General features: G+C 31.8%; 1 protein-coding gene across 1 annotated transcript; it reads right to left on the bottom strand.

The window, feature by feature from the left end:
• Window positions 1–7,327: 7,327 nt before the first annotated feature.
• On the bottom strand, window positions 7,328–9,160 carry HELRODRAFT_166947 (hypothetical protein; the record flags this gene model as incomplete). The annotated part of the gene is made up of 4 exons (XM_009012110.1): window positions 7,328–7,458; window positions 8,197–8,498; window positions 8,548–8,663; window positions 8,714–9,160. The coding sequence occupies 4 exons, from the start codon at window positions 9,158–9,160 to the stop codon at window positions 7,328–7,330; spliced, it is 996 nt and encodes a 331-aa protein (XP_009010358.1).
• Window positions 9,161–14,401: the final 5,241 nt, after the last annotated feature.

The following is a 14,401-nucleotide window of genomic DNA, read 5'->3' as shown; positions in this document are numbered from 1 at the left end:
TGAAATTGAGTGATCCCTTGGACAGCACATTTTTAAATAATGCCACTTAACCACATTTAATATCTCAACCATTGATGTTCGACAAAACCACATTTTAAAAATAGAACATCGTCAACAGAGTTTTTAAAAAAGAATTCTTCATTTAATTATTTGTCAACTTTATTTTTTTTTAATCTTTGCAGTTTTCAAACCGACATCTAAGTCAAATGAATTCTAGATGATATAACGATTTGTAGAGAAACTTATTGATCAAATAAAAGCTTTTGGAAAGTCGATACGAAATCTTACAATGAACGTAAAAAGTGACAAAATCATCTCAAACAATCATAACCTAAAATGTATGTTTTAATTCCTTGATATAAATGAAGAATCTATTGATTAAAAAGTGACTTTAAAAATAAGAATAAAAATAATCTCCCCGCGTGAATAACTACTTGTAGCCAAGTTTCATAGAGATAGTCAATTTTAATAATGTTGAATCGTTTAACATATTGAGATGAAGAGTTTTAAATGTAAATATAAATTGAGTAGCAAAATTGTTTTTTTTGAGTTGAAATTGTCAAATTGATAAAAAGAAATGGTTAGGGTTAGAGTTAAGAAAGGAATAAAAATAACGACAACATTTTTCAAGAAAGATTTTGAAAAGCGAACAAAGTGAGTCCCACATGAGGCCAACAGCCATACAAGTCTATCCAATTTTTAAAAAGATGAAAATATCATGACAAAATTTACCTTAAACAAATGTGTACTTTCAAGCGTTTAATGTGGAAGCTAAAAAGTGCGATAAATAAATAACATTCCAAATTATGAAATCGTACATGTTTTATGTTACCAAGCAGATGGCATTACAATCTCAATGTGTTAAGCGATGTTAGGAAACGTACATGTTCTTTGCCATCATCATGATGATGTTACATCACAACTGACTTCATAAAAAAATCTTTGACGACTTTAAAGCTTCATATCAAAACGAAGGACTACAAGAATGAATGAATTCGATTCATAAACAACGACTCATAAATCATGTTTCAATTTCACACATCTACAGAATCAAATACCAGTCTGTACGAAGCGTTTAACATAGATTAAAGCTGAATCCAGATATGATTATTACTTCTTTTATAGTTCTAATCAATTATGGGTTCATACATCAATTAGCTATGCATATTTGTGGACGTACGTTAGCAGGACTGGATTAAATTATTATTTCAAGCTCCATCATCATTTACAGGAAATAGTGATGCACTGGCTTAAATATTAATCTCTATAAAACTCAATAATTATAAATAAGGACACAACAATGTAGAAGCGCTAGTATTAATATCAGCCATCTATCAAAACCGTCATCTCATTCAATATTGAAGTAAAAATAATGTCTTGTAATTAATTATTCGCTAACTTTAGAATAATCAAGCCATACTTGAGTAACAAAAAATTCATGTAAGCAAAACGCATGATCAATGAAAATTCCGTCTGAATAGAATGCGTTTGAAATTTGTATGAATTAAAATATAAATCAACAAAATATTTAATTATTTCCTAAATTAAATTTATTTTTGGTTTAATTTTTTTACAGTGCTATTGGTTGAAATAAAAGTTCCAAAGGGAAAGGAACAGAAAATAGAGTTACGAGTTGATATTAAGAAAATAAAAATTTTATGTGCACCGGCCCAACTTGTTACGTACACATTGCAAATAATACCATGTTTATTAAAAAATTAAAAATGCTTCTAAATCTGTCGCTAACAAAGAATTCAAATAATTTTTGAATAATTATTATTTACTCTTTTTTGTTACCTGCCAGTCAACTTGAAGTAGTTAAAATTGTTAAATCAATTACAATATCAGCCAGTATAGAATAAAAACATTTGTTAAAATTTTATTGTATGTCATTAATTTCGTTAATGGTAATTTTTGATTCTTGTTAAATTTTTTGTTGTCACGCAAAATTTTTTTTGGATGTCTTAAAATAGTTAGTAAAGAATCCACTCATAAATCTAACTTAGATAGTGAAGTGATGCGGTTTAATTTCAAAAGCTCTTAGAAAATTTTCGAAAGAAGATTATAATTTTTTCTTGGCTTTAATGGCTCATCTCTAGGTTTTGCTTGCTGCAACGCTGCTTTTGCAAAATACGTTTCACTGAAGATGCACTCATGAAGGTTTTTGATAACAATGCTGTATTGTTAATCAGTTGCTTGTTAGTCAGTTGCTTGTTAGTCAGTTGCTTGTTAGTCAACTGCTTGTTAGTCAGCTGCTGTTTACATTTTACAGAGGTTTTTTTATTTGCTTCAACAGGATATTTTAATACTAAATCTTGAAAACTACAGAACTGGAACTATATCTTAAAATGGTTTGTTAGTCATCTAGCGGCAAAATTTCAATATGTGAACTTATATTAACGCTGAAACAAATGAAAGGCGGGTTTCACGTGATTGTATCTTGGGCTTTCAGTCATTCAATATCTTTATTAATGACGTTTTTAATATTACTCATCTCCCAGATGTTACGGTGTATGCGAGTGACACTTGATAACATTTTTGTGGATAAAAATTAACATTAGTTTAAATAATATCAATAATAGGGCTTTTATAAATGAACTCAATTTGAATATTAGAACTAAGTGTAGTAAACAAAATTAATAAATGAAACCACACTTAAAATATGCGACGTTAAATGAAAAAACAGACAAATTTCAATTACTTGGATTCAAAATTAATTTTCGAGAAGTATACTAAAAATTAACAAAAACATTAAAATGATTAATAAAATTCAAAACCAGTTAGTAGATAATACTTCATTCGATACTACTTCAATATGTTTTTATTTACTTCCACTTGTTGTGATCTTATCTGGGGCAATCCTTACAAAACGTGCTTACAAAAATTAAACCGGTGAAAGAAAATGGTAATTTGATAATTTATTTTGAAAGAAAAATTAAAAAAGATTGTAGATTTAATGAAATTGTAAATTTAACAAATGTAAAATATTGAACTTTTTCAAAGCATGCTGTTTTATCCACAAAATCTTAAGCAATGGCAACTGCAGACAACTTTACAGACAACTCTGGTGCTCGGAATTTTCGGTCCCGGAGTCTTTGGTTCCAGATATCACTATATAGGAATTCTCGGTCCCCATAATTTTTGGTCTCGGAGTTTTCGGTTCCGGAGCTTTGGTCCCCTATTTAAAATTTAAACGTAAACTTCAGTTTATTTATACAGCATCTTTTCCGTGACGTTCAACAGCGCTCATTCACCGCATCCTATATTCGAAGTACATGATAAGCTTTGGAATGTGGCATAGCATGCATTCAAACCCGGAGTCTACGCTCGTAACCACTACACCACACCCGCAGCTCAAGGATTTTCAGGTGTTAATACTAGTTCAAGATATCCTTGCATTTAGTTAAAAAATTATGAAGTTAAAGTAAACAATTACACAATTGTTTGTGTAATTGTTTACTAATGTTTGTCAAGAAATCTTATTTTCGTTTGCTAGGTCATTAACTAACAACTTATTTTAATCTTTTGTTTGTCACATTGCCTAAAATAATATTTATATGTTTAAATTCAATTTTTATTTAGATTTTAACTTTTTCAATACAGTTATGTAATTTATAATTTAAAAAATCCTCAAATTAAACAAAAATAATTTTTACAAAATACTTATGCGTTTGTCTACTGAATCGATTTTAATTATTTTATTTTCGATTTATTCATCTTCAATTTAAAAAGTGGTATTGGAAGACAAGACAACGATAATATTTCTATCAAATTTTATTAAAATTTTTTTAAAAACACTTTGTACTAAAAACATTGGGTACCGAAAATTCCGGGACCAAAAATTCCTATGTAGTGAAATAATCTGGTACCAAAAATTCCGGGACCGAAAATTCCACAGCACTGAAATCTGGGACCGAAAATTCATGAGTACAACACTCCCAAGCCGATGTAGTTCAATCTTCAAAAAAAAATTGTTTAAGAGACACAACATCAGGTTGAAATATTCATTTTTGCAGAATTTAAAAATTGTATAAATGGTTTTCTAAATGTTGTTTTTAGAGTGCAGAAACTTCTTAAAAGGCAGTATTTATAAGAAAATTAAATTGTTTGAATTTGTATATGGCGTATGTTTGTATCTTGGCATGCATACTTTTGGTTGTATAGGCATGTGTGCGAGCCTTTAGATAAAAATAACACCCTTAAAACTGTAGGATGTGTGTTCTGTATATGCAGGCATGCATGAGTATTTGGAAAATGTAGATATATATATATGCATCTTTCGAATGTAGGTATGTATGCGTTGTATGAAAGTCTTCATAAAGTTATGTGTATTCAATTTGTACACGTGTACGTACCTGGAACTACTAATACATATATACGTGTACATGTATAGAAATCCTTGGCTTTATGTAGATTTGCATAAATGTGTGTGTATGTGTGTCTGAATGTATATTATTATCAGGCAAATTTATAAAGCACGAATTTCAATAGAAATATTCTCAAAAGCGCCCTAAATTTTAAATAACAAAATGATAAACAAAACTATAATATCTGTATCAATTTTAGTTCAATTAAAATAAATAAGTTCTAAGGTTTTTTTAATAACTGTTAAGATCCTGGCCCGGTTTTCTTAAGAACTAAGGCTGACTGTTCCAGCTACTGCGATATCTCGCATTCCAAATTTAAGTTTTCTTGACGGAACAGCCAGTAAATTTTGTTTGTTTGATCTCAAACAAGCACCTGGTGACGTTGTTTTTTTTATTGAATTTACATGCTAGATATTCAGGCGTCAATCCATTTAACGACTTGAAAATAATTAGACAAATTTTAAAGACTATCTTTTTTGATCCGTAACCAGTGAAAGTATTTCAAAATCGGCGTAACATGATCAAACTTTAATTTACCAGCTATTAACTTAGCAGCCCGATTCTGCCCGTGAAGCCTGACGATTGATTTGTTGGGTAAATTGTAGAACAGACTGTTTCATTAGGCTAGATGAGAACCAATAAATGCATAAACCAACATCTCTATTGTTTTACGATCAATTGCACGTCGATTCTGATATAACCTTCGAAATTGTATTATGATTGAGGTTTGCCAGGTTTTGTCGGTCGTAGAAATATGCGTAATTGTTGTAATAAAGTAAACAAAAACTTTGGTTTTGGTTTTGATCTAAAAAACTTGAAATGATTTAAGATCAACCGTTAGAAAAATTGAAAAGTTAAATTGTTAACTAATGCCGAACATGCTGGGATTTTTATCTACAATTGCATTTCTGACAGTCTTTGTTCAATATATATATATATATATATATATATATATATATATATATATATTATTACGGAAATTTATATACAGCGCTTTTTTATTGTTGAATCTCAAAAGCGCTACTAAATCATAGACAAATAAGACGGACATTCATTGTGCAAATAAATAAGTTTTAAGTTGACTTCGAAATTGTAAATATGATAGGTTAGGGTCACGTAAAAAAGGAGGTAAACCATTCCAAAAAACCGGGCCAAGAACTGCAAAGTTGCGGGAACCAACTTTGTGGTCGGGATAAAAAATAAATTGCGCTCGGTTGATCGGAAGGAATATTTTGATTCCAATCTATCGATGAGATAGGGAGGTGCTGTATTATTGACACATTAAAACATCAAAACTGCCAACTTGAAGGAAACACGTTTTTCAACCCTCAACCAGTGCAACCTATTCAAAATAGGCGTAACATGATCAAACCACGAACCACCAAAAATCAGCTTGGCCGCACGATTCTCTATTGACTGAAGCTTTGAAAAAGACTTTTTGGTGACACCATAAAAAAGGCCATTGCAGTAGTCCAGTCTGGAAAAGATAAAAGAGGAAACCAAACTTTGAAGAACAGACGTGTTTAGTGATTTTTTGACATTGCGTAACAAACGGAGTTGGTTGGAGCAGACCCTCACTAAATTATTAATATGTAAATCTATCTTTAGGTTTGAGTCAATAATAACTCCAAGACTACGGACAGATGTGGAAAATTCAATGATGTCATTGCCGACACTGATCGATGAAATTTTGACCTTTGACAGCTGCTGCCAAGAACCAACCGTAATATTTGTGTTTTAGATTGATTTAACTTTAACTGATTCATACTCATCCAAGATCCAATTTCTATAAGGCAATCAGTCAGTTCATTCAGAGAAGCATCAATCGAATCAACAGGACAAGAAACCAATAACTGAATGTCATCAGCAAAGGCGTGGTAGCTGAACTCGAATTTTTGAATGATATCAAAAACATCAGCAGTGTACATAAGAAACAACAGAGCTCCCAACACAGATCCCTTGGGGCCACCAAACGATAGTTTGTTTATGTCAGAGAGGGTGTTGTTGTAAGAAACCTGCTGGGTGCGGCCTAAAAGTTAGGAAGCAGACCACGATAAGACTGAATCAGAGAGAAAAAATTTGTGGAGAGTTTATACATGAGACGAGTATGATCGACTCATATCAAGTAATGCCAAGATAGCAACGCATTGACTGTCAACTGAAGAAAATAACTGGGAGAAAATATCAATGAGTGCAGTTTCTGTGGAAAAATATTGACGATAGCCGGATTGATTCTTCGGCAACAAATTGTTTTTGTTTAAATGCTGTAAAAATTGTTTGATAACAACTTGTTCAATGACTTTAGAAATGAATTGAAGATTAGAGAGAGGACGGTAATTTGATAAAACGTTGTCGTCCAAATTTGATTTTTTTAGAAGTGGGGTTACAATAGCATGTTTCAAAGGGAAAACTGCTAGTTGATAAACATTGGTTGACAAAAAATGTCAAAAATTGCAAAAAAAGATCTATAAATTTTTTAAATATGTATTTTGGAATCAGATCAAGAGAACAAGAACTGCCAGAGGAGTCGCAAACTATTTTACGCAATTCATCTGGCGTGCACATTTGAAAATTGGAAAGATTAACAATTGTTTCAGGTAAAACAACCCTAGAGACATATTCAAACTGAATTGGTTTGTTAGTATTTTCTATAGTCGTGCTACGAATATTATTGATTTTATTGATAAAAAATGTCATAAAATTATTGGGGGAGAAATCATTTGATTGGTTATTATTGTGATTTTTAGATAAAATTTTGTCGAGGATATTCCACAATTTTTTTGGTTGTTTTTTAAACGCATCAAACTTGATTTGACCAAAATTTGTTTCTTTTTTGGGAAAATTTTTGTATTTTTTCTTTTAACGCTAAGCGCCATGCATTTCGATTAATATCATTTTTCATATTCCTATACAATCGCTCCAGTTTTTGACAATTGCGTTTTAATGAATGACATTCAGAGTCAAACCAAGGGGGCAGATGGTACATGAGTAGATTTGACATAACGACAAGGAGCAACGATATCCACAATCCTCACGATTTCAGAATTAAACAAATCTAACAGGGTATCAGCGGAAGATGAATTGAACGGCCCTGAAATATGTGAATCGAGAACTAGTGAAGAAAATTGATTTTGTCAATTTGATTCCATGAACGAGTAAGTTTCCATTTTTTCTGAGGTGTGGGAACAGAAATAGAGAAACAAATTTTAATTAAACTGTGGTCTGAATACACATTTGGTGGCTCAACGGAAAAAAATTGTGAGGGAAGGTCAGAACTAGAGGCAATTAAATCTAATGTTCCACCATGAACGTGGGTTGGTTCATTTATTCTATTTATCAATTAATATAAATCAAAAATTTCAAACAATTTCAATGCATTAGGGTCGTTCAAAAGTTCAACATGGATATTCACATCTCCAATAAAAATAACATAATTTGCTAAAAACACTATTTGATCAAAAACAGATAACTCATCAAAAAACAATGGTGATGGAATAGAAGACCCAGGACGATAAATTGCAAAAACGACAATAATTACTTTGTTGAAATAAAATTTTACAACTATAGCCTCAAACGTCTTAAATAAAGGCAGTGGAATTCTATAAAATTTAAAATAATTTTTTAAAAATACAATTATTCCACTATGGTTAGGGTCGGCCGGCCTCAGAAAAATCTATGAACACAAAATCAGGTGACAGAGTGAGTCTGAGTGATAAATTATCGGACGATCCATGCCAAGATTCCGTAACAACAAAAATATCAAAATTATTAGAAAATAAATCGCGAACAGTTTTGATCTTATTCATAATTGACCTAATGTTCAACAAACCTAATTGCAGTTTTAGTTCTGTGTCTTTTTTGGTAACTTCACGATCGTTACTACCACCTTTATCGTTACCATTACAACCATCACCACCATCGCAAATACCACCATCATTACCACTGCCGCTATCGTTACCTCCACAACCATCTCCACCACTGCAAATACCACAACCACAACTATCATAATCACCACAACTGAACAAACTTCCACCACTAGCATCATCAGCAATACCTTCACCAGAAATCACTTCACCGGATGCTCTCTGAGTTTGACAATCCGCCACCTTCCCCTCATCTTGAATAAAAAACCTGGGCACGAGATTTTTCTTGATTTGGCTTCATCAATTAGTTTTTTAACTCGACACGCTGATCAACTGTTAAATCCTTGACTTCACTGGATAACTTTTTAAAAATTCCTTTGATTCTATCTTTATCATCATCAGTTTCTTGCAAATTGAACATCATTGTTATTCTCTTTCTTTCATGTCATTTACATTGGTTAAAGTTTTTTGAACACTTTTTACCTCATCATTAACTTGTTCAATATTTTTCTTCACTTCGCATCGGACAGCATCAGCAAAACATTTGCTCAAATCGTTTTTTAGGTTACACAGCTCGGTACTCAAAATTGTGCCATCGAATCTTTCCGCTCCATCAACATTTCTCTGAATTAAACTTTTGATAGCTTCAAGTTCGCTCTTCAACATATTGTTCGATTCATCAATTTTGTCAATTTTAGTGTTGAGCGCATCATTGCTATTACGCACAGCTTTATTTAATGACTTTACGTCAGGAAGTAGTTTCATGCATTCATCACAATACCACTTAATATTAGGCACGGAACTGATAACCTTGAAAGCTGATTTACTTATTCCGACACAGTCCTGGTGAAAAGCAAGTTGACATTGAAAGCACTGAATTGCTTCTTTATCTTCTACATTTCTAGCACATTGACATCCTTTGATCGACATTATTATTTCAAAAAGAATGTTTGCAAGTCAACTTATAAAATTGTATTTCAAATGTCTTTAGAAAGTTAGCAGTCCGCAAGAATAAACACACACACACAAAAAAAACAGCAAAACACTTCAACTTTCAAAACTTCTATAAACTATCCTTTATTGTTTACAAGTTTAACTTTATTACCGCGAATTCAAAATTTAAACCAAGAAATAGTGAAAAATAAAACAAAATTAAATTGCAAACAACCAACTGAACAAAATTTATATCCTCTTATTCTTCTAAATTTATACTATAAAACGAAATCAAAATTAAATCGAACACTCTATAATATCCTATGAAACTTTAGAAAAATACGGAAAAAATCGAAAACACTGTTGCTGAGTCAAAAGCTAAAATCGAAAATGTATGTATATATATATATATATATATATATATAAAATTATTTATAAAGATCACTGCGTTTAAGTTTTCTCTTAATAATATATATATATATATATATATATATATATATATATATATATATATATATATATATATATATTATTCTATTAATTTGGAAAATAATAATTCAATATCATGTTGTTTTGGTAAAATATAAAAGGTCCGTAAAAGTCTAATTATGCACTAACGTTCGTGCAAAATGCGCAAATGCTTCGACTACCACAAAACTCAACGGATTACAACATGGATAGCACACTAGCATCGCCAGAAGAATTAACTTCAACTCCAAACCACGACCCATCTTCGTCATCGTCGTCAGCGCAATCGATTGTAGCAACGGAATCAGCTATCCCAGGCGTCAAATTACCGAGAACGCCAGCCCAATGGTTCGACCCAACGCCTTCTTCTTCCAGCCACAACGCAGACTTCTACCAAGTCTCAAAAACATCGACGAATTCACAACCACATTTCAAAAAATGATATACGACTATTTGCTCAAAATTATGGCACCATAAAAACTCATACCGACCAGAATAACATCACAAACAAAAGCACCAAAGAGCTAAAAAATAAATTGAAACATCTAAAAGTACTTGGCAACAACAAACACTAATTTGACAATTAAATCACCAACACAAGTAAAGTCATTCGTTCAAAGTTGCAGTTGGTGAAGGTGTCTAAGCGTGCTGAAAAAAAATCAAACATTACAACTCAGCATAGACAGCGATTCTGTGGTCTTGCAAAAAAAATATTAGACACAACAAAAAATCTAAGACCACTATTCAACACCGACAATTGCTGTAAATACTTCACAAATATTTTAAACGACGATAATCATCACAAAAAGTATCATCTTCCTAAATGGATTCCAAAACTTCAATCGCCAGCTACACCCTTCAACACTAGTCCTCCTTCGTACCAAGAGATCTCCTCAATAGTCCGCAAATATAAAACAGAATTATCACCCAGCCCGCTTGACCAGATCTCAGTTATCTCTTTCAATAAATTTCCAATCTTAGGCACCATTCTACATCAACTACTAACGCAATGCTTGTTATCCTCCACAATCCCTTTGTGCTGGGAAAAAGGGTTTACAATACTAATTTATGAAAATAGAGATGTTCGTGACCCGGCCAACATCAGACCAATAACGCTACAACCAACACTATACAAATTATTTTTTTCATTCATCAACAGTAGACTATACAATTTTTTCGAATCAAACCACATGATTAACAAAAATATACAAAAAGGATTCTACCAAAAAGTAGATGGCCTGACTGAACACACCCAGCTCTTATCTCATATGATTAACGATGCAAAAAGGCACCAGAGAACAATGCTTGTCACACTCCTGGATTTGCGAAATGCCTTTGGTAAAGTCTAATCTCATCAATCATGCATTACCATCACATCCCACTTTAAATCATAAACTTAATTGAATTTGTATAGGCCAACTACACAATTACAGATTCCAGTTGCGATCAGTTGACTCCATCTATCCCGGTCAAACGAAGTGTGCTTCAAGGCGATCCCGTCTCTCCATTGTTCTTTAATCTATGCTTCAAACCCCTAATGAAAAAACTTGAAGAAACCGAATTTCAACAGTGTGGTTACATATGGGGCCCGACAGCTAGTCTTAGAACAAGAGCGTGGTTACAGTTTGCAGACGACACAGCAATCATCGCCAACAACACTGAAAGTGCACAGAAACTTATCGATGTAAACCGGACTTGATGCAATGCAACCGATATGAAACTAAAAATCGACAAATACTCAACTTTAGGCATGAGGAAAAAAAACGGTTCCTATGAGCAATTTTTTCCGGTGCTGGCCATCAATGAAAAACCAATTCTTCAGGTCGACATAGGTGGACACTTTGTTTATCTGGGCAGGATCTACGATTTTGAAGGCAACAACAGCAAGGCTAAAGAACAGTTGGTTTGAAAGCTGAAAAATTTGTTGTCAGTGATAAACAATCTCGACACTACGGCAAACTGGAAACTACAAATTCTACGTAGATATATATCGTCGCGATTGGCATTTAAGATGCGGACATACAACATTTCCTTGACTTGGATATATATATATATATATATATATATATATATATATATATATATATATATATGGTTGCGACCATCTGATATGATTTGAACTGAAATTCGCCGTACGGAAAATTTAAAAATTCAATCGCAAGTGCTGTGTATGTATGAATATATGTGTGCTAGCATGTATATGTGAAAAAATGAAATAAATAATAAAATTTAAGTGATCAAACTGCCTAAATTTAATTATTTTGTCAACAGAAATTTACAAAAAACCTACTAGTTTAATTTTAAAAGTTATTCTTCAATAGTATTCCAGTTATTATGCATTTTTACGTTATACAAGATTAACGTATTTTTACAGTATGTGTTAAAATGTAAATATCTAAAAACTAATCTAACAACTAAAGGTCGTAGCTAAAAAATGTTGATGATGACATTTGATGAGAATAAACAAATAAACAAAAATAATGAATCTACAATCATGTTTTTAAGATAAACCATATTCATTCTACAAACAAAAATGATCTGATTTAAATTTTTTTTCAATTTGTCAAGATTTCAACATTTAATAAAGCGTTATCCAATTGAGATAATACTTTACAAATACCATTTTCAGCCAAACGGAACAATTTAAAGGGTTTAGTTTAAAATTTTCAAATTATTATTATCAAACTAATAATAACTGTTTTTTACTAATTTACGTTTTCATAACAATAGTTACTGTTTTAATAATTCTATGCAATTTATTTAGAGGTTAATCAGACTTACCTAATCTCCATTAAATTATTTTTAGTATAAGATATTTTTGACAATTTAAATGTTTAATTTTTGTTTGATATAATTTGATTATTTTGACCATTACAAGCCTTTTGAACTTCTGCTCGCAGTTTGTTATACAAATAAATATATAAAAAAACCTATGCAATACAATGCACAAAGAAATAGGGGGAAAGTTTTTTTATTTTATTTATTTATTTTATTTATTTATGCATTTATACATTTTTATATTTATTTATGCCCAATGCACTTGCATGCATTCATGTGCATAGGGTTATGTGATGATCTTTGAGTGTATTTCTGTACGTTGTGTCTGTGCATTTTATATGTATGCATGTGTGAATTAGCAAAGATAGGGGTTTTTGAGTTTGCATTTATGAGTGTTTGTTTGTGTTTGTGTGCGTGTGTTTTTGTGTGTGTGTGATTTTGTGTGTGTGTGTGTGTGTGTGAGTGGGTGGGTGCGTGAGCGAGTGTGGGTGGGTGTTCCGTAACAACATTCATCGGGTGCGATTCATTTTTCACACATCAACAGTTCTCGAATAAAAGATGATGTTTTAGTTTAATTCGGAATTTTATTAACCAATGATTATAATAATAATAAAATTAAAATTAATAGTAATAATATTATTATTTATATTAATGACAAATTGTTAAACAGGAAATTTTGCATTTCAATAACAGGATAGTAAGCCTGTTACGCTCAAGCATTTAGAACTGAGGTAAGAACATTGAAGTAAATTTTCAAGCTTAAATAGGGCCTGAATATAATTAAGATAGTAACATAAATCAAGCGATACAATCGTCATTCTCGTTTCAAATTATTCTGCATATATATTAAGACAATATTTGACGCCCGTAAGGGCGGGGATTTCCAAAAAAATGGTTGATCGGGGGGTGAATTTTCAACAAAAACTTGGAGACCGGGGGTAACTTTCACAAATTTGTTTTGCGAATATTTCTGTGCTCACGGGAGGGCCAACATTTTGACAAATGGCCGACTTTTCTGCTGATGGGCTTATAATGTTAATTTTCTCTACAAAAACATCCTTTTTTCCGTTATAACAACGACTTTTATTAATTTCTAACACAAATAACGCTCACAACGGGGAAAAGTGCCCTAGGTTAGCAGCAAGTTATGCAAAAACATTTGATAGAGCCCAAGTCTGGGTCCTTCAAATTTACGGGTCCTAGACTATTTAACGGTACATCCGGCCCCGATTGTATTGCCGAGCCATCGTTAACATGCGCAGAGCTGTGGGCGGTGCAAACTGTTGATGTTCAGGGGATGATGATTTTGTTGAAGGTATTTATAAGGCAGGTGGGTTGGCATGGTAGGTGTTCTGTTCAGCATGTCAGCATCTACGTATTGAACAGTTGAAATGTTGGCTGGTTTTTCAGAACCTCTGATGTGATTGACCGTACTATAATGTGAATGTCGTTATTCAAAACATGTAACTAACTGAATAAAATTTGAAAACCAAAAATATTATTGGTTATGTGTTTTTTTTTATTAAACACATATAAAAAGATGTAGATTAATATTACGCAAGATTTTGAGTGATACCACGGTTATCACATTTTAGTAAAAATTAAAAATTGTTGTTGACACTCACAGCACGGCATAAATAAATAAGCGGGCGGTAATTAATTTAACCTGAAAACAATAGAAAGGCGCCAAGATGAAAGCAGCGAGCTCTCGAATTATGCATGCCATTCTAATTTAAGAAGATGCCGTTGGTTACTATGAAGAAATATTTTTAGTTGTAGTTGCCATTCCTTTTAAAAATAATTTTCACAAATGTTAGTTCTGAAATACGAAATTTAAAAAATTGATTATACAGCATTTCAAAAATGTAAATTATTAATATTTTAAAACTGCAAAAAATCGAAATAAAACTTTAACATAATTATTATTAAAATTTTCACATTTTTACTAATTTAATTCAAATAAATTTAAACAGAAAAATTTTTAAATATTTT

Source organism: Helobdella robusta (genome assembly GCF_000326865.2).
Source record: "Helobdella robusta unplaced genomic scaffold HELROscaffold_10, whole genome shotgun sequence".
Taxonomy (NCBI): Eukaryota; Metazoa; Annelida; class Clitellata; order Rhynchobdellida; family Glossiphoniidae; genus Helobdella; species Helobdella robusta.
The sequence above is the reverse complement of the archived record's forward strand: the minus strand, read 5'-3'. Positions and strand labels throughout refer to the sequence as shown.